Consider the following 22,441-nt stretch of genomic DNA (forward strand, 5'->3'; position numbering starts at 1 on the left):
ATAAGTGACATTTCTTTCCAATGCCCTTATCTTACTATTTGAGGTGGGTTCACAGCTGACTTCACGTGGACCACTCTTCTTCGAGGAGATTCAAGTTTATGTTCTTGAAATGTGTACTCTTACTGGCAAATATTATTTGTATTGTGATCTTTTCTAACACTCAGATTCCTACAAGAGAAAGAATGTTTGTGTGTAGAATAGAGCTCCACCACACAGCAGTTGATAGTGAAACAGTGACTGTATCACTTTCTGGTATTTTGCAATTATTTGGCCACCTCACTCTGTAGACCTTAATTCTTATGACCTTTGGCTATGGAGCTATCTCAAGGAGAGGATTAAAGCACTATCTGATCTGAAGGAACCCCTAAATGGCTATTGTGTTGAGAAATTTTGTCTTCACAACTTGTAATTTGCTTATACTGCACTGTACTTGATTAGATAAATTCACTGCATGGAGCACACAGCACAAAACAGAGTCTGGTGTCGACCTGGAAGTTTTTGTGCCTTAAGTAGACACTTTTCTAAATTTGATCTGTGCAGTTCATGATTTGCTATCTGCTGATGACCAAATTGGTTTTCTTCACTTATAACTGTCCTGTACATCATTCAAATGGCACATGGCAGGAGAGATTATAAATACAGTGACTATTGATTTCATTAGGCAGCAAAAATATTCTCTATTTATGTATGTAATTCACTGATGACAGTTCTGATAGTTTTTGGTGGTCGTGGGTTGTGAATGGCCATCTGTTGCACTTTTCCATCAGATGTCATTCTCCATGATAGTATAGTGTATTCATCACTTGCCACTTATTTGGAGAGATCTGAGTTTTGGTTTCCACCAATGACTGGAGGAATTTCTAAAGTCCTCAGTTGAGGCTATAGTTAGCCAATCTGAGTCAGGAGGAGGGTTAGTTTTTTCCCCATAAGTTATTCTGGGTTATTCCAGGAATGATTTCAGCCTACACAACATGTATATTGGTCTGTGACACTGACATACTTATACGGACATAATACAGAATGGCATAAAATGATCTAGGGTATCTCGCTATGTATTATGAGAATGCATGCAAAGAATCTGCATTAAGAGCAAAGAAAACAATGATAAGCAGACAGATAGTATTATAGTATAACAATTTTTTTTTTTCATTCTTTCTCCAATGCATTACTGGGAAACTTGTCAAACAATGACCAGGTGATTGTCTAGATAGTCAACAAGACGATCGCGTACTGCTCAACGAGAAAAAAGATAACATTTCTATTCTCCGTATAATATTGAATATGAATGACGGCCATGATTTATATTTTGATCTCATTAGAAAACAGTTTTCCAGGTGGTTGGCTTTTTCTGTAGAGAAAATGTCAGAGAAACATTCAATTGCATCCGGTGCCGGCCACAAGCATGTTCAACTGGTTCTGTTGAATAGGGCCCGTGCTCAAATGGTCAAAATAATATTGCTGATTAATGTATTAAATATTATTTGTATTTAAAATTTTTGTTCAGTATAATATAAAATAATTTTATATTATGTCATAATATTTTATATTATGACAATATTATTATGTCATAATATAATATATTATGTCATAATATAAAATATTATGACATAATAAATTATTTATTATGTCTTAGTTACCGTAAAATTTGAAAAATTTAAAAAAATCACTATTACGAAGACCCCCATAAGTGTTGCACAGGACCCTAGAGCCCCACAAGTAATTCTTGAACAGGGTTCCGCAAATTTTGGGTCCAGCTCTGATCGCCTCCTTCGCAAAAAATCAGAATAACTTGATCTTTTAGGCACTATTAACTGTGCATGACTGTCTGGATGGAACTATGGCCGGCATCAAAATTCAAATTGCAGGTACCAAAGATATTGTGAGGACCAATATGGTTTGCAGTATTGCTGCCACTCGTACTTCTGGTACAAAGAAGTTTTCAGTAATGTATCTACAGTGCAAGAAATAGATTAAGGTACATTTTTATTTTTTAAATTTCTTCTAATTACACTGAACAACAAATTTTGGGTCATATCTTGTTACGAGAGAGAGAGAGAGAGAAAGAGAAAGGAAGTTTACTTTACAGATTTTGGAGTGCTAAACACAGAAATGGTGCTTAAAATGGCAGATTGGCTCTTGTTTTCGAAAAAAGTAGTTTTTTTTTTTAATTTATACAAGGTATAAATATTTATACAAGATATACATCTTACTGCCATATAAATAAAAAATTTATTTATGTGGCAGTAAGATGTAGCTACGAACATACCTGTATCAAACATGGGACCTTTTCACCTTTCGCTTGTATTTAGTTTCTGGGCATACCTTTTCACCAACCAACAATAATCAGCTAACATGGCGGCACGCCATTTGCTTTTGTATCTTCGTTCCATCACTGCAATGTCTTGATGACAGTGCTCATCATGTTCATCGCTGATGGCATAACAGTTTGGTGGGAAGAAGTCCAAGTGTGAGTACACTAAACGCATCTTCAGTGACATGTTGCACCCCGGTTTTTCATAAGAAGTAATGAAATCTTCCATAAGCTGCTTGTAGTTGCCGGCTTTACCATTTCCTAGGAAACCAGTCGAAACATTTCGAAAGGCTTTCCATGCTGATTTCTCGCTATTACTAAGAACACATTTGAACTGTTGCCTTATTTGTCGACCAGTGAAAACCCTTGCCCTAATATTCTCTGTACTAAGTCTTGGGAATTTCTCTTGCAAGTATGTGAATGCAGAACCATTCACTTTCAAAGCTATATGAAAAATTTTCATGAGCCCCAGTTTGATGTGGAGTGGAGGAAGCAAAACTTATTTCAATCTATCTGAGGTTCAAATGCTACATTCTTCGTTCTAGATGTTAATGATTTTCATTGAGGCCAACTCTTCTCATAGTGAATATCCTTGGCATGACTATCCCACTTGCAGAGAAAGCAACAATACTTAGTGTAATCCTTTTGTATAAAATGACAATTACCTTTAAATCACCATATATCTGCCACTTGTACTTCTGATAGTGTACACCTAAGAGGATGTTTTCCATGTTTGTGTATGTTTCTTTTTTGTGGGCGGCATATGCAAGAGGTAATGAAGGCGGCATATTTCTGTTGTGTAATAACAGCCTTAAGCTAACCTAAAAAGCATCTATAAATAGGCACCATTATTCGGGAACATGCCTCACGTTCATTGCAGCATTAGACCATCAGCATCCTTACAAACAGTCAGTTCACCTTCTGTTTGATAGAATTTGTCATAGTCTTTATTTAGAGTACAAAATGTCACTTTCACAGAATGATCTAGAAGATTCCACTGATGTAGCCTTGAGGCCAAAAGCTCTGCCTTATTCTTAGGCAGATCGAGATCCCTGATGAGGTCATTAAGCTCACTTTCTGTGATCTTATGTGGTTCAGAAGGATAAAGGTTTGGACAAAATGACATCCCCTGACGTAGACATCTGCTGTACTTCTTTGTGTATATCAAGTTGATGTTCATCAGTGTTTTCATCTTCATCAAAGTGTACAGAAAAAAGGGTGGGTGGTTCGGGAATGTAGATTGTGGCGACAATTTCCGATCATGTGATAATAGTAATAGAAGCATGATGCAGGAAAGCAAGCATATGAGCTCATGTAGCATCAGTCAAAAAAAAAAAAAAAAAAAATCACAACCATTCTCTCCAGTTCCTCCTTGAATTTATTTAAGCTATCAACTTCCACAATGACAGATGGAAGTTTATTCCAGCAATTAACCACCCACTGGCTAAGGGCAAATTTCCGCACATCTGTTCTACAACTGTCTTTCCTCAATTTGAATTTATGCCCCCTTAGGTTCGTAATCTGACCAATTGGAAGAATCCCATCAGAATTCAGCATGCTCAACCCATTCAAGGCCCTATACACCTCAATCAGGTTGCCTCAAAGGTGCCTAATCTCCAGCCGCTGATAAGAGTGGTGGTACTGAAACTGGTGTTGCCATGCTGTTTGTTGATAATGTAGAATAACTTGCTTTTGCAGATGATCTGGTGCTTGTTGTCCAGTCCAACAGAAGAGCTTTATTAGAAGAGAAAGCCAATCACGCACTGACTAAATTGCAGAGCTGGGCCTCCATCCATTGCTTCAATATCTCTGGCGAAAAAACGAAATCTGTTCTGCTCATGGGAAGCTACAGCTCCGGAAACCACCTGTTATGAAAATCAGCAATACTTCCATCTGCCTGTATGAAGAGGTGAAATACCTGGATGCTAAGCTCTCCTTCCACCCCACCTGAAATATCTAACCATCAAAATACAGAAATACTCTGCAATGATTAGGTGTATTAGCAGGGCTGACTGGGGCTTGAAACACAGAGCCCTCTCACTAATACACAAAGTGGTCTTTGTGCCCATCGTCTGCTATGGTGTCTCGATTTGGTGCACCAAAGACGAATTAGAACACAACAGGCGGAAACTGGACTTGATCCAGTGATTCATGCTCCTCTCTGTGACAAGGGCGTGCCGTACAGTCAGCACACCTGCTCTGTGTCATTGCAGGATATCTACTTCCACTTGAAAGTCGTTCGACATGGCATGTTCTAGCACTTGAAAAATGGAATCCCCCACCACCATCAATGGACTTCAGCTGTACCTTGTGAATAACCAACAGCAGGAAAGGTAACGAATTGCAGACTACCAATGACAAACTGACTGGGACACTACTGAGAAGGGCGCTGTCACCAAGAAGTTCCTCCTGTCAGTCAGACATACCTGGCCCAGGTCTCCTCCGTAGTACTCCCCCGGATTGCAGACTACCTTTCTCCTAACAGGGCATGTGCCCTTTCAGCGTAAGCCCGCTACCATTGGAATCGAACAAGATCCTTGATGCCACTGCGGAGATGGCGAGACGTGGCAGCACATAATGTACCTGTGCATAACATACGAAGGTAACCGACTAAGGCTGAATACAGAAATACAAGATAGCCCTCGTTATCAAGAACACATCTTGCTTCTGGATGAAAGTGCTTATATTGCTTTTGCGTGGTTCGCCCAGGCAGTTCTCACCACCAGGCAGGTGCATAGAATGAACATCAGAGTAGACAGGAACACTTATTAACCACTTCCACCTTGACCAATCACACTGAACGGGGAATAAATTCCCACCAAGTGAATGGCAGAGTGCTGTAGGAAGCCCTGGACAAAGAAAATCCCCCATCTAACCCCAATAGGGGTAGGATAACTGCTAGCACTCCATGGAGTGCAGGATCAAAATTAGCTGCCATGCTAATTCATCGGGTAGGAATATTGTAGGCACTCACTAAGTGCAGGATCCTTGGAGAAATCCATCGTTGCTGGCATCAGGATCACCATCTAAGCATAGCCAATGGCACTCACACAGGGACACTTGTCCCTCTGACTTTCCAACCCATTCTCTCTTCCCTTTTTCGCCTACCATTATTTCGTCAACTATCTACTCTATGGCCTATCTGCCCTTTATTCTCCCATTCTGACTTGCCTTCACGATATTCCCCGTGCTCTTTTTTAATAAAAACTTTTTTTTGCCACTTGGCCTCTGTCAGGAAGCTCAGGCAACCCTGGCAAAGGCTAGCCAGAGAATAATCCCTACTGACCTGGTCACCTCCTCATTGGCTGTGGACAGTAACATGGGTTCCCAACAGGGGCCCTGCGGCCAAGCACCAGAAAAACAACATACCACCACACGACACACAAACGCCAATGTAAAACTGGTCATAAAAAATCCGTCTAAACCGCTCCAACAACCAGAGTCATATCGATCCATTGCCCTTTTATCCATGGTCAGCAAACTGTTTGAACGTCTACTCCTAGTACGGCTCCAAGACCATTACACCAAAGCTGGGCTCCAGTTTGGGTTTCGACCAGGGCATTGCACAGAAGATGCGGTGCAAAGGATCATCTCTGCAGTCTCAACTTCTACCTACTAATAGCAATAGATTTCGCAGGAGCCTTTGACAGGCTCTGGTGGGCAAGTATTCTTTGCAGACTTAGGCAAGCAGATATTCCATTAAATTTATACAAATGCATCAAAAACTACTTATCAAATAGGAAAATTACAATCTCCTCCACGTACCGAAGAATCACCAGGTCTATCTACAGAGGTTGCCCCCAGGGTTCAGTCCTTAGTCCTTTTCTGTGGAACATTGTCCTGGATGAGCTCCTGGGACTGGATCTAGGTCCTGTAGCTATGAAAGCCTTTGCTGATGATGTGACCATCTCGATTGAGGCTGACAGTAGAGCTTCCTCTGGAAGCCAGAGGAAACCAGGCACTTCAAATCCTTCAGAACTGGGCAGCCCTACACAAGCCAAGACTCTCACCCCAAAGACACAATCCATTCTCCTGAAGGGACCACTGCAGCCTACTAGAAACCCCACTATCAAACTTCAAGGCCAAACCATCAAGCTAGTTTCTACATTACAATTACTGGGAATAGTACTTTACCCTAAGCTCACTTTCTCTTTGCACCTTTCACACCTCCATGCAAAAGTGAGAAACTACACTGCTCTCATTGCACTAGTGAGTCGCCGTGATTGGGGATTGAATCGACGCACCCTTAAGGTTCTCTACAAATCAATCTTCCTTCCCTTTAACATATGGGTCTGGTTTCGCAGGGCAACTCCTTACAACAACAAACTTAAACTGGGAACCATCCAGCGCACCATCCTTCTATTACAAGGGCATGCTGCACAGTTAGCAACTCAGCCCTTCAGGTTCTTGCGGGCTTCCTTCTGCTTGATCGGGAGGTTATTCGAAGGGGCCTCCACTACTGTCTATCCAGGGGTATACCACAACTATCCTTGGACACTCCATCAATAACCTGAATGAAATCAGGCAGGAAAAGAAACAAATTGCCATCCTACTACTTCAGACTTGGCAGGACAGATGGACTACTACTGACAAGGGGCCAATCACCAAGAAATTTATACCTTATGTGAATGCCGTATTTCCCAACTCTCCAAATTGGTTCTCTCCTGGTCTTCATACCACCTACCTCATTACTGGACACGGATCAATAAACCATAAACTAACATCCATGGGAATCATTGACAACCCCTACTGTGCATGTGGTGAAATAGAAGACTGGAACCATCTAGTATATACCTATCAACACTGAGGACCTCTGCCCTGTTTACTCGTATACAAGCTAACCCTCAAGGAAATGAACACTTCTTCATCACAGAAGAAAACATGAGTTTACGAAGTTTGCACAAGCCCTCTTCACAAGACGGAGCACCCTATCGCCAACCCAAACATCTGATCCTTACCTAACTGGCCAACCGATCTTAACCTGGATAGGATCAACTGGCGCACGGGCCACCTGATTCCTCAGTGGCAACTTACACGCAGCTCTCTTGCTGTCCGGGTTCCCCTTTCACCTGATGGCGTTTATTGCTCCACTGATAATAACCTGTAGGATGCCTGTGCCTACATCCTCCATATTTCTAGCTATACCCACCTTTCTTGCGTATATTCTGTACTTCCCCGACTCTACCTTTTTTTTTTTTTTTTGTCTCCGTCAAGGAAGCCCGGAAGCCCTGGCGGAGACAAGCCGGAGAATAATGGGCAGCCTGGCTACCTCCTAGTGGTGTGTGCGGGCAACGTGGAGTCCCACCAGGGGTCCTGCGGCCAAATGCCAGGACACACAACAGGACCTAATGCAATATGTCATATACAACACAACACTTTTCTGGCATTTACAGTAGTACTGTATTCCTTCACAGTGAACATATGGCGCAGATGTGAGAAAAACACAGGTGGCGCCTGACCCTAATACTGTGCACAACACGACACAAGCCACACATCGCTCACACTTCTGATATGTACAGAGTCTGTAATCTTCACAAAAGTACTAACGGTGCAGTTGTGAGAAACCACCGGTGGCACCCTACCCTCAACACTAGGTAGAATAGCTCGCTAACATGAGACCCCAACTGTAATTCGAAAACAAGAACCAATCGACAAATTATAATGTGATATTTGTGTTCAGCAGCATAAAATTAGTCAAGATTGGGTATTTTCGTTTTCGTGTAACATTTTACGTGTTAACCAGTGTTATTATTGTATTTACTCCTATCGAACACAAAATTCGATGAGCGAAACGAGCAGGGGATGGAGGCCCTTATCACTGTCTAATATTAACTATGTATATTATGTAGCAGTAATAGTAGTGACAAATGATGCAAGAAAGCAAGCTTACATAGCATCAGCCAAAAAAAAAAAAAAAAAAACCACTTCACCCATCCTTACCCTCTAAGAATTTGTCTTCAAGAATATTAATATATATACAGTTGGCTATTAATTGTAGCATAAATGTTACCGTTCATTTTTGCATTGCCAGTGAGATTTGTATGGAAGAAGCTTTTATTGTTGTACCCTTTAGGCATTGTAAAATCTCCTTTGAATTGGAAAGAATTTCTTTGTTGTTGCCTGCTACTGTATATGATAAGCTTTCTTTTAAACCTTCATTCAGTGAACTCTGTGCCCGAAGCGGCGATCTTCCTTGAACTTGGTTTGGTGTTCACTGTTCTTATTCTCTGTGTATACATGCACTGTTCTATTTCAACAAGACACAGAATGTAGTTAAGGTAATTACACTTTTATAACTTAATTGCCTTAATAATTTATTGTGGTGACAGTTAATGGCGAGCAGCAGCAGCAGCCGTGTTCCTATCTACTGTAATGATATAGCCAAGTCGCCGTCTTTGCTATAATTACAGGCACTAACATGATTCTTGCAGAGCAACCTACCGATTGAAGACACCTTTTACTGCATCATTTCATAGCGTTGTAGACGAGAATAAAAAATAACGACAGCGGTTTAATCTGTTAGTAAAAGTGTGTGCGGTACGCTGAAGTAGGTTATATTACATGATTCTGTGTATTATTATGCAATCTTGTTTCTGAAGTTGTTCCTAAAGCATTTGTATGCAAGTTAATTAAAAGTAAAAATCTATCCTCTGGGCCTCTTTATTATTACCTGGAAAAGGGCATTTACCTCTCTTCTGTTACTAATTTATATATATATTGTATGCAGAAGTCAAATCTTTAGTTTACTTTGTACTCCTGTTATCTCGACAGGAGTAGTGAAAAGTTGGTATACATTCCTTGAACCTACTCTGAACATAACGGTAAATAGAACAAATATCCTATGCTTCAAGAGTATTGTTGGTGGTCATTTGGCAGTTGCTCTTATGGACGAAATATCAAATACTGAGATCTCGTGTGCTGAATAGAAATCCTTTGCTAAATCAGGATACAGTGATTATGGCCTTTTAACGACTGAATTAAAATGAACTAGACGTCGTTATAATCAGTTTAGCTGCCATTACCTGAACAAAACACTTTGCTATGTAAACAGCCTAGTCATAGATCCCAGTGCTTCAGATTTTTTTGCTATTCATAATTCCGAAACAGTCTTGAAGGAAGGGCAACCATGTAAATCTGTATAGAGTCTTATGTAGGGGAGCGGCTTTGGAACTTTAGTTCAACTCCGCCGAGCCACACTGTGACGACACAGAACCAGGGCGGGCGAAACACGGTATGCTGAGCATAGGGACGCCAAAATTCAAAATTTTTATTATAATATTATTTAATAAAAGTATCTCAAGGGCGCCAAATACATGTCTGCCTAGTGCCGCGTCTTTACAGAACTCTATAGAACAGCCAGAAATGTGAGTAATGATATGTTTCTGCAGTGTATGGTTTTTCCACTTTGCCAGAAGGATAGGCTCCCTATTGCCCGTATGCACCATGAGGAGGTGGGCCACAACTAAGCTTGAACCTAATCTCATGAAGTTCTCCTATGGGCAGCACGTTGTCGAACAGTGGAATAAGTTGCCTCCCACCGTGGCAGAGGCAACGAGTCTGGCTAAATTCAAAGCAAGCAGAATTTGGATGGTTACCTACTTAATGGGAATAGTATAAATATTCGATGTGGTGTGTGTTTTTCCAGCCAAATGATCATCGAGAGCCAAATATTAATATTGTCAGTAGTGATTATATCGGAATACACTTTACTTTCCAGCTTCGCTTTTAAATGGTAAATGCTTCCTCCGTAGCCGAGTGCTCAGTAGCTGTAGTGCAGTAGCACACGCTCTCTAAGTAGACAGTGTTCAAGCCCCTGACTGCTAAATACGGTCGATCTGTCAACCTGCACTGGACCAACGTGGTCGATTATGGTCCATTACCCTCAACATGAATCGTTGAGGATGCTTCCATCCTGCAGTCGGTTGATGATGGTTACAGTTTTACTTCAAAATAGTAATTAATATTTTTTTTTTTTTTTTTTTACGTTTCTCCCTGCACCTCTTCACCGGGTATGTTTCACACTTTAATTAAAACACCCTGTTAATTTATATATTTTTATTCTTATACAAAATTTATTACAAGATTATTTATGTGAAAATATGTGAAGCTTCTTTAGTATTTCCCTATCACCGGCTGATTAAAACTACTTAAAATATATGTAGGAGTAATAAAACATTTATTACGCGTAATCATGGCTTCAGAGAACTTGTAATCTCGCCGTTGATGAGCAGCTCTCCATAATAAATCTGCTCTGCTTGGAACCTCATAAAGAAACCACGTGAGTTAGCGACAAAAAGATTTTAATGAAACTTGCTTGACTTTAGCAAGTTATACACGCTTATCAGGAATATCGAATTTGTTTTCCCTAAACAATTCTAAGCAGCTCTCCATAATAAATCTGCTCTGCTTGGAACCTCATAAAGAAACCACGTGAGTTAGCGACAAAAAGATTTTAATGAAACTTGCTTGACTTTAGCAAGTTATACACGCTTATCAGGAATATCGAATTTGTTTTCCCTAAACAATTCTAAGCAGCTCTCCATAATAAATCTGCTCTGCTTGGAACCTCATAAAGAAACCACGTGAGTTAGCGACAAAAAGATTTTAATGAAACTTGCTTGACTTTAGCAAGTTATACACGCTTATCAGGAATATCGAATTTGTTTTCCCTAAACAATTACGGTTCGCCATTTGTAAATGTTTTATTTTGCTATGGGAGACTATTTTTATTCCAGAAATTAAGCCATCACGAGTTGACAGAGTTAAGCCAGAAATTAAGCCATCACGAGTTGACAGAGTTGATAATGAAACTTGTCGAATGCAGTGTCATGATTGTCAAATTTGTTTATACATTGCAATTACGGTGGCAAGTTATATGTGACGATTAACAATGCTTTGACTTGTTGGCATTGGCTTTTGAAGTATGACATTTACATAATAATCTTATGAACGTTGAGCAGCTTGTTTGATGAGAGCTCTTTCTTAAAAAAAAAAAAAAAACGAAAGGACAAGATGAAAAAAAAAAAAATCACCAATGAAAAAATTCTGATTAAAGGTACTTTATACCAGAATTCTGTTCCAGAATGTTCTGGTTGTTAAGTAAATTTTCTAAAAAAAAGTTTTCCCAAAAGATTATTATTGATTACAGGTGTGAGCATATTCGTAATTAATCGTATCCAAATGCCAGAAACCAGTAAGAACTTATTAAAAATGTTTAATAAGTTCTGTTTTGTCTGTGTTTGACGAATGTGATTCGTTGTTGGTGTGCCAGTTTCTTTTACGTTGATAAGTCTTACATCAATTACGCCTTTTCATGAAGAATTTTAGTGTTTTTTAAGTTGCGATCGCATATATATTCATAAAACACCTATATATAGCACTTTTAGAACGATTTGTCGTGCTGTTTCAAATTTAAATTTGGCTAATAGAAATCCGGCAATTGGGTTTTTTTTTTTTTTTTTTTGTATTTTCCATACATATCACAAATTCTCTGTGTAGCTGAAGCAGTGGATATTATTTCTTGCCATTCGCTAATTGGAGCAATGAATGACTAATGCGTAGAAAAACAGATGTTCTCAGTTTGCGCATATGCAGTAGCTACTTTTTGAGGAGGTTGTGTTTTTTTGTTATTAAATATATAAATCCACGAATTATTACAATTTGCTTGTTATATTAATCGCGGTTAGAGAAGTAAAATCTGCATTTATTCCATTTGTTTAAATCCAGGAGGAAGTAAGTAAAATGCATTGCAGAAGTGTTGACCGCATACCGATAAGAGGTATGTGGTTTTTTTTTTTTTTTTGTATAAAATCGCACACGATCAGCAAAATATGCTTTATTGGAAATTCAAGAGGAAATTAGTAATACAAAACATTGAATACATATTACCTTATGAGGGATATACAGTGAAGTGAAAACAATTTGCATATATATATATATAATTATTAAATTAGTAACATAGTTATTTAAAATTGAAATAGGCCTCTGCTCTCAGGATTCATAAGGATATTTATTTAGCTTGCTGAGAAAAATGGATAACATAGGTTTTAGGTAAAAACTCTTTAATAGAAACAAGTTAAAGCACAGTTTAAAAAGATAAAAATAAAATAAACAAGTCACCACAGCTTTCGGATAGAAGTTGTCCTGTCTCGGTGGAAAGGCGTTAATGCAAAAAATAATAAAGAATGCCCGATCCTGGTGAAATGCGTGCCACAGGTGCGAAACAATTAGCAGCTGGAAGAAGAGGCTTGTGGTTGTAACAGCAACGCTTGGGTATGCTGTGTGCACCAACGTTTATCATTCAGGAGGATGGCTGCTTCAATGATGGGGGTGCATGCGATCTCCTTTGTTCCGGTTAAAAAGGAATCGCGACAACACGAGATGTGGAGCGATTCCAACCAGGCGCGACGACGGTAATGGCGGGATTGGTCGATAATTTTAACGTCGTGGTGTGGATCGATGTCGTGCTGGGTAGACCAGAAGTGTTTCGCGATCGCTGAGTATTCTAAATCCGTTGGCGAATTTGGCAGAAGGCTCAAAGATCGTGTTTCCGAACACGAGAGAGAAGTCCGTTCTGCTGATTTGGAACACCCAGCGATCGCGGAGCACTTCTGGTCTACCCAGCACGACGTTAAATTTATCGACACAACCCACACTAGTACTTCACAAAACACAGACCCTGCTGGCCTTACGCAGAGTATTGTATTCTACACAGAGTTAAAACGTGGAGTTGGGGGAGATCCCGATGCCACCATGCAAAAATCACTATGAACGATATCTAATCAGGAAATGACCTATGTAAACATTTACCTGTGCATTTGTAGTGCGCGGCATTCCCAAATTCTAATAAATATCACTATGTAATTATTTACCTGCGTTTACATAGGTCACTTAGGAAAAGGCTTTTTTGATTCGGGTTCTATAATGCATGAGGAATATTGTTGCATCCGAAAGAGAAGGATTAAAATATTTAACTGAAATATATACAAATATTTAAAATATTTATAAAATACTAAACTATTTTACAAATGTACAATATTCATTAATGTACAAAAAACGTTACAATGGTACATCAAATGATGCACGTGCACGACGTCTTAAACGTTATGGAGGCAGTTGTCAATAATTAATTGCATTTGTAGTGACGTAATTGCCTCGCCCACTTCTTCCATTGGCTCGAATAAATATCACTAGGAGAAAACTTTTTTAATGTATAGAGATATACTGAAACCACCTTTGTTGCGAGTCATGGTTGGCTTGATAACTTCTGTAAGAGAAGTGGATAACGTTGCCATAAGTAGAGAAGCAGCAAGTGCAGATTGTGAGACTGCCAAAAAATTCAGACACAAATTGGATGAGGTTATAAGAAGTGGTGGTTATTTGACGCAACAACTAATGTGGATGAGACCAGCCTTTCTCGGAAAAAATATTTAATAGGATTTATATTTCTATTGAAGAAAAGTCGATGTCTGTGTTTAAAGCTTCCAAAGACACGGTAACGCTCTTAGTTGGGGGGGGGGGGTGCACATAGCGAGTTATAAACTTAAACGTTTAGTAGTTTGTCACTCATAAAACCCGCTGATTTTTAAGGGCATTGACAAGAAATCGCTTCCTGTACACTTCATGGCTAACTCAAAGGCCTGGGTGTCAATAACCATGTTCGAAGAATGGTTTCTAAATTTGTTTGTCCCTAAATTTTAAAAATATTTTTACCAATGTCTTTTAAGATAGTAATTCTCTCTGACAACGCTCCCGGTCATTCTAAATATCTGGATGATCTGCATGACAACGTCAAGGTGGTATACTTCCCTCAAAATACAACAACTTTGATTCAACCAATGGATCTGGTAGTTATCCGGGCATTCAAAGCTTATTACATACGGACAACATTTTCTGAGGCTGTAAATGCAATAAAGCAAGTGAAGATTGATCTGCGGAAATTTTGGAAGACGTTTAACATCTTTGATGGAATGCACAACATTTCAAGATGTGACTGGAATGATGTGACAATAACTTGTATGAGTGGAGTTTGGAAAAAAACATTTCGAGCTTAACAACGAAGGCTTCAACAAAGATTAGCTGATGTCTTCTGTTACCAAAGAAATTGCAAATTTAGCCCAAGAGTTGCAGCTGGTCCTGGAGGACGAAGATTTAGACAGGCTTGTGGATGAACGAGGTGAAGATTTAACAACAGAAGACCTATCCCAGTTGAACGCGCAGAGTTGAGAAGCAAGGGGGAGCCGAATCCGTTGAGTAATCGGAGAAACACAAGAAACAGTTCAAATTAACGGAAATGGCAGAAGTCATTTCCTTTAAGATTGCTTATCCTTTATTTTCATTTCCTTTAAAATTGCTTATCGCGAAATTTATGAAGAGGGAAAAAAAAAAAAGAATACTAAACAGATGAAGATCAAGAGTTCATATCACGTACTACCTCCCTCTACTCAGCCTACAACTCCCTGTGATTAATGTGTTTTATTAATGTTTCAGGTTCGTTTTAAATTACCTTCAGTTCATCACCTGAAGTGTATAGACTGATTCACTGTGTGGTTTAGACCAGTTTTCTTAAATATGTACATTTTCGTTTTGATTCCCTTAGTAGCCCGTATAAAGCGGCGTACGAAATACATATCAGTTTTTACAGTACAACAATATGCGTTTTTTCTTCCTTTTATGTTTTCTTATGTGCCACTCCGGCTAAAGTTTTTAATTTTTATGGTATATAACTAATTTTCTGAGGATGTGGTTTTTATAATTTTGGCATATCAGGGACATAGTAGCAATATTTTATTAGTCATTCCGAGTTACATAAAAATCGACTTACGTAAGAAGTCCTGGAATGTATCTCTTACCTGGAAAAATAGTGAAACCGAGATGAAACCGAGCAATTCCGGATCATAAAGTAAAGACGCGAAAAATCCTACTACAGGCAACTCCCGTTTTACACAGGGGATGCGTACCAAGAAATTCGCGTAAAGCAAATTTAAATGGGGATACGTTTTTTTTTTTTTTTTTCGCGTCTCTTGACTGTTTTTATTGATTGGTTTTTTTTCTTTTCTCATATTAATGCAGTGTACAAAATATCTTGAAACAAATCATTTTTATTCAAAATACGATGAAATAATACGAAACTTTTATTAAAAGTACGTACACATAAATGAAAACTTTAAATATACATATTGCAATTTTCAAGATGACTTAGAACCAAAATCACATAGAACTCATTCATGACGTAGAAGAGTTATTTTATTTTTTCCAAAATACCAATGTGGACTGCCTCTCCTGCCGACGTTTTGTTCATAAAATTTGCTTATAACAGTCCATCTGATCGCAACCTCGTCTAACTGCTTCTACCCTTACAAAATCACTGTCATGCTCCTCTAACAAATTCATGCAGTGATGGAGCTTTTTCTAGAATTTGAATTGACAATGATTTTTCTGCTGACGATTCAGGTTCTTTTTCTATGAATTCCGCATTAAATTCTAGGTCTTGCAGCTTTTCATTTGTCAAAGGTTGACTGTGGGCGTCTAGTAATTCATTCAGATCATCCGTTGTTATACTGTCGATTCCTGCTTCGGTTGCCATGTTAATGATCTTCGACAATTTCGGGACTTGCATCTGAGGGTGTCTTCTTTTTCTGGGAATAATTTTTTCCACAACTCTCTCATCTCCTTGTCTTGACCATCAGCGTCTGCAATTAACGGTTGAAATGTTCGCCTTAAATAGTACGCCTTGAACGTGGCTATTTCTCCTTGATCCACTTAATCTAATAGATGTTGTGTTGGGAGGTAGAAAACCGCGTAAAAGTGAATCTGCGTAAATCGGGGATTACCTGCATCAGAAACGGCGCTAGCGTTTGTGGCGCCTGAGTTGTAGAAAACCTTGTTACGGCGCCTAATTCATATCGTACCTTAACACGCATATATGTGCAGTAACGCATTTAGCAGCGCCTATTTTAGGCGGTGCCTGTGGCAAGTGCCTCACTTTCTTACCCCTAGCGCCGGGCCTGCCTACTACACTATAAGTGAAATTTGGTAGACAGTAGGTCTCCAGTGGGGAACCTTTGTTCTAGAGTTGTGGAGGACAGTGGTGACGCGTCAAAATGGCGGATGAAAGGTGGTTGATTTGATTTTTTGATTTGGTAGTTGTTGGCGCATCGGCTTCTATGGCCATATTGCACCTCCCAAGGTTTTTGCAGTACTTTGATCTAAGCCCGAGGCGGGAATCGAACCCGCGACCTTTGGGTTGCCGGGCAGGTACTTTACCCACTCGGCTAGCCCGGTCGGCACGGATGAAAGGTGCCGCGATTAGTTCGCCCAGCAGGTGGCGGAGATAGGAAACACGGTATTTCCGTGGGAAAAGGATTCCAGAAAGAGAGGATAATGTGCGAATTTAGAAATTAGATCTAGCAAATAAATTGTAAGGACGTTCTATTGGCCAAGATGTGGCACAGAGAGAGAGAGAGAGAGGTTTAGAAAGGAACAGAATTTCGAGAAGTAAAAGAGAAAAAGGGAGAGAATGATGTGAGGATTCTGGAGTGGACAGAGTCGAGATAGGCAGTAGTGCGGTATGAGGTGATGGAGAGAAGAAAACGTTTTAGTGAAAAAATCGCATGAACCGCGAATGCGCGCGGAAGAAGGGAGAAGTAAAGTCCACCAAGAAAACTTGCTATAAGATGGACGAGATGAATGCAGTGACAAAGTAGTTTAAGAATATGACAAGCATCAGTGATACGCGCATGTTGTATGAAAACTAATTCGGCGCATAAGTGTGTCTGGAAATCTTTCGTGGAATGACGGCGTTTTGGGGAGCAAATATGAAGACCAGCAGAAGTGAAGCAGACCAGAGAAATGGAAGTAGCCCTATGTGAGTACGCTGTATCCAATACGCTCCGGAAGCGAGAAACTTTAATTGGAATAGTACACGTTCTCGGAGAATTCCAGCTATTCAGTGACCATGAGAAGAAACAGGGGAAAAGAAAGAGAGACTTTCTGCGGAATCAGCTATACCTTTTGATTGAACAAAAGTAAATTCCTAAGTAGAGATACTGATTAAGCTATCATTCCTAATGGTCCATACAAGTCTATAGAGTAGGGCTATACCATTAGAAGTAAGGAAAAAAGTATTGATTGATTTAGCTGGACGTGAAGCTAACGTTAATTTTACTTAAGAGTGAATGTGAGAGATGAGAGTAGAAATAGTCTCTGTGAGGTACAGGCATTGGTATTAGACATGGTTTTCTAGTCCTTAACTGTAATTCTGATTTGCTAAACAAAAATAAGAAAATTATTGTAATTGGGAATGGGAATTTTTTTTTTCTTTTCTAGGTGTCAGTTGCAGATGCTGGGCTTGTGTCTAAATCCAGTCATATATATAATATGATGATGTGTAAAATTTCACTGGAAAGGACAGTTAAGAAATGCTGTTAATGTATAGTTGGGTTAAGAGCAGGGCTGTAGTTGGAGGGTATACGTCGTATATCCTCTGGATATATATATATATGTATATATAGTATAACCAGAGGATATATTAACGTATATCCTCTGGATATATATATATACACACGCCGTATACCCTCTGGAATTTGATTAATAAGCACAGTATACTCTCTGCATACGTAACGTTCACAGAGTAGACCTTTTGCTAATTTTACGACTACAGCACTGGTAAAGAGTCCGTATGATCATGGATAGTTGGAAATAATCAGGATTATGCATTGCAATAAGATTATGTGAAAATTTGAAAAGAAAGTGTTGTTCATTTTTCATATCCTCTGCATTATTCATGTAAATAGAGTACTGTATATGTAATAAATGGCCTGTTTAAAATTAATAATGATAGTGTCCTGATTCAGGAGAATATACACTGCCTATTTTGAGAACTTGCTCAAAAGGTAAATGCTGGCGATAAAAGAAAATAATCCTCCTTATCTGAAAGAATACTGTTAGTAATCTCAGTTAGGTGGCTGGGAAGTGGGCCTTGGAGGGACTGAGAAAACCTGTTTTAAAGAAAAGGGGTTGTACAACAGTTAAATTTGTAGTTCCAAGGTAAACGTGTTTTATATTAGTTTTTATAAGATATAGGCCTATATATTTCTGAAATTGCAGTCATACACTTCTACCCCCATTATTGATACGCCTGCCATAGAAAAAAAAATATAGATTTTGTCTCTAGAATCCTTTTATTTTTTATTATATACCAAAGATAGCGCAGTTGGCTCTCTTTGGTATATAATTAAAAAACAAGAGATCCCATAACTGTTTGGAGGAGTTAGTGGCGAGGAGATGCTTAATCGTTCTTATTTCAATCATCTTAGTAAAGGCTAAAAATTTTGGCAGCGCATTGTATTCCGATAGAAATGAAAAGAACGTTCACTAGGAAACTAACTAAGCATCATCAGGGAGAGTGGCAAAGATTGATGAGAAAGTTGTGTACATGGGTATACGAAATGTAAATAGAAACTACCCTTAAGGCTTTTCCCAAGTTTCTTTGCGTTCCTAAAGAAGGCGGTGCACTACTATTACTCCCTAGGTTTCCCACATCGCCCACCCATGTTTCTTTCTTATTTTGGGTGGTTTCAGCGCCCTTGGACAGCGGCGAATGACAGAGAGGTGCTGAGAAGTAGGGCGTACCTTCAAGAATTCATGTTTCGCAGATTAACACTAGAGTTTGTATTTCTATTAGAAAAATTCATTTAAAAAAAAAATCTAATCCAGATTTCATGCTTTCGTTGTTTAGTGACTGCTACTTTTTTATTGCCGGGAAAAAAAAAAGTCAATGTTTCTATGTGGATCAGTCATTTGTTACAATCTCAAGAATGTGTATCCTGCTGAGTTGGGAATAGGGGAGAATAGATGAACAAAATTTTTTTTACTGTCCTCGTACCGTATGAAAATTGTGTTATTGGACCTATTGTTTACTACTATTTTCTGTGAGGGGGATTTTCTTTCTAGAATCATTTAAAAAAAAAAAAAAAAAATTCTCGATCACACACTTTCCATGTCGACAAAAAGTGACTATCCCGTTCCTCTTGGAACTTTAACTTTACCAGACTTTTCGCCTCGATCATCGTGGTTGGCAGTTTATTCCAGTGATTTACAACCCTCTGTCCGAAGTTAACATCATGAGATTCAGTCTTCAATTGCTTCTTAAAATTTTATATTTGTGATCCGTAGTTCTTGTTTCTCCTACCAGTGAAAAATACCTCCCTGTCATTCTACCGATCCCCTTCAGGGCCTTGTACCTCAGTCAGGTTCTCTCCCCCCCGAATCCCTGAAATGCTTGTTTGCCAAGCTTTGCAGTCTGCTCCTACGTCGTTTGCCATATGTACATCGATTAGCACCCTCACCAATCTGGTTGGACTTTCTGGAAGCTGTACATCTTTTAACCGTGGTCTCCAGAACTGAACACTATTCGTGAATGCGGTCTCACTTCGTCTTATATAAAGAGACAATGAGATTCTTTTCCCTACTTGCGAGGGGACTGTAAATCATAGACATAGCATCGTATGCTTTCTTAGCTGTCTGTTTACATTTCATATCAAATTTCATATTTGACTCTCAAGTCTTTTTCGTTCTGAACAACTTTTAACTCGTCTTCAAGCTTATAAGTAACTCCTGGATTTCTGCAATCTGACATTTAGAAGCATTAAACTTCAGTTCCCATTTTTCAGACCATATGTGCAACCGAACTAAATCATTTCGAAGCAACGGACAGACCTGCTTTCATATGTGTTTCCCTCACTCTTGGAAACTTTCCAGCCACGCTCATTGCTGAAGCATGAATTCATTACGTCGCTTCCTTTACAATAAAGTTACATTAAAACTTTAGGTAGCTATCAAGTTCTGTTATAACAAAAAACTTGTGAATATTTCATTAAAATCTGAATGAAATATAATCTTTTATCATTTATGTATAAGTTAATAATATGGATTTCAGTCGTAGATTTTTTTCAACTCTGCCTTCCGCATCCTCTTTATGCAGCCCTATGTACTTCACGTATTTTCGATCGTTTTTCACTACAATTTACTTTGTACTTAAAGTGACAACATTTCTGGATTTCATGTTGAATCCTGTCATCAGACGGAAAGCTATGTCTGGAGCTTGGTTACTGTTGGACTATCTCTCTCTCCCTCTCTCACTCTCTCCCCCCCCACCCAAAAGTTATGTACCACATATGATATTTTTCTTTTCAGATTGAGCAGCTGCCCAGCGGGAGACCAGGGGAAAAGATTCCGTAGTGTTTCGGTTACTATCGTAATTAACAATAAACAGCATCTTATTTAGCAAAATTGGACCACACTTATTTGTATAGCCATGCACTGTATTAAACTCAATCTGCATGATTTGAAAATAGAAATTAAGCACATACTGTTTCGGAAATAAAAAAAAATAATAATAATAATTCGTTGTACCATTGTTTAAATTTTGAGGATCACGTGCTTATTATTTATTTAATTATTTATGAAGTTTATTGTGTATGTTTTTTTTTTTTTTACTTTGTTTACTTATTGCTATTGTACACCTTTACTGACATCAGACATCATGCAATGGTGTATTCTCGCCATAAGAAACATTTTGGAGAGAAATCCACAGAACCAAGCTGTCCTTGCAAGTATATCCATAACTGGCGATCTTGTTAATTCACCTCTACTAGCTGAATTAGGTATTGCAGTTGAAGATAGAAATGGTTGTATACTTTTGAAAAGTACAAGTAATAGTTAGACTAATTTTTATTGTATTGAATAAGAAACACTTGTGTATATTAATTCAAACAGGAAAGACACTGTATCTTTTATTTTGCTCGGTGGAATCCCACAAAAAATAAAAATCATTTTCTAAATGTGTTTTGTGTATATCTGTGTATTTTCGATCCGTCGTTATATGAAAGAATTGTGCAATACTGGATTTAATATGAACCCCTGCACGCATATTTTTAGTGGCTCTAAAATAAAAAGCGATGTCGTGAGAAGCCTGGACCTAAGTAATGGCATTGTAACGTGGCCCCTCAGGCCATGGGACAATGCCATTACGTTGAACTGCAACTGGCCTCGAATTTTGTTTAATTAAGAAAGAAAAGGTTACGATAACAAATATTAAAAAGTTAGTTAGAAAAAGTTACGATACTCGGGCTACACTACTTTCTGATTTAAATATAAATTTTCTGTTTTTACTTAGCACGATCAGATATGGTCAGAAGGGTATGCAACTACAGTGATTTTCAAATTTTGTAAGCCGTTGACATTAATAATGTAGCAGAGCGATCATGGTGTTAAGTATATTCGAATATGCTTGATATTACGAAATATGTCTATGTTGTAAAGTCGTTAGACCTTCTGTGAACTTCCGGGAGTATAAATAGAATTTTTTTTATTATTCTTAAACACGAAATATCTGAATTATATAGAAAGATCTTTTTTGCAACAAGAATAGATTATACAAAGAAACAAACCATATGTTGAAATACCCTGTCGATCCAAGGGGGATAACGTGAAGATTAAACTTATTCTAATTAAAAATCTAAGTTTAATAAGCTACATATGAAAATAAGATACGAATGAGAGAAGAATATAAAATTTACAGTGTGAGGCCGAAAAATATGGATGTGTCCTCAGTAGTAAATCGGCTATATGAAACACACCAGGCTTCATATCAAGTCCTGTAGGAATTATCTAGATAAAGTTTCATGCAAAAATAATGGCTTTCGGTGGGCTCTGGATTCCTGAAACACCTAACGTTGTTAAGGTTGAAGTTAATCATTGAATCGAGTGATTGCTGTGGTGGTCTGGACTCATGATCACAGAGGTTCGATATGTGATCATTGAGCGAGATTTCAGATCCTGTACTTGCGACAGTATCTGTTATGGTAGAAAACAATCAGATGGGCAAACGTTAAGAGGTTGGTTATTAGGATTTTTATGGTGCATCAGCATCTAAGGCTATAGTGCGCCAAGCGTTAAGAGGATACAGCCGTGGAGTTACTCCGAGAAACTGGAATATATTGATAAGCCATTAATTTCGACGATATTTCTGGGAAGGTGAATGCCCCAGTTGAAAACATCTTCAGCTAACACCATTGCAAAACATGCAAACTAAGGAAATAAAAAGCAGAGGAGTTGCATTCATTGCTT

The 22,441-nt window shown here is 38.7% G+C and overlaps 1 protein-coding gene across 1 annotated transcript in view; it reads left to right on the top strand.

Annotated features, from left to right (window-relative positions):
- The window catches only part of LOC150086756 (ataxin-10), a 129,717-nt gene extending 108,595 nt beyond the window's left edge, over window positions 1-21,122 (top strand). Inside the window, exon 11 of the mRNA XM_090371563.1 lies at window positions 20,851-21,122. Coding sequence (XP_090227689.1) covers window positions 20,851-21,035 — 185 coding nt within the window. The 3' untranslated portion in view covers window positions 21,036-21,122. The remainder of the gene's footprint in view (window positions 1-20,850) is intronic.
- The last annotated feature ends 1,319 nt before the right edge of the window (window positions 21,123-22,441 follow it).

Source organism: Mastigoproctus giganteus, chromosome 4 (assembly GCF_048544385.1).
Source record: "Mastigoproctus giganteus isolate SK-2022 chromosome 4, ASM4854438v1, whole genome shotgun sequence".
Classification (NCBI taxonomy): Eukaryota; Metazoa; Arthropoda; class Arachnida; order Uropygi; family Thelyphonidae; genus Mastigoproctus; species Mastigoproctus giganteus.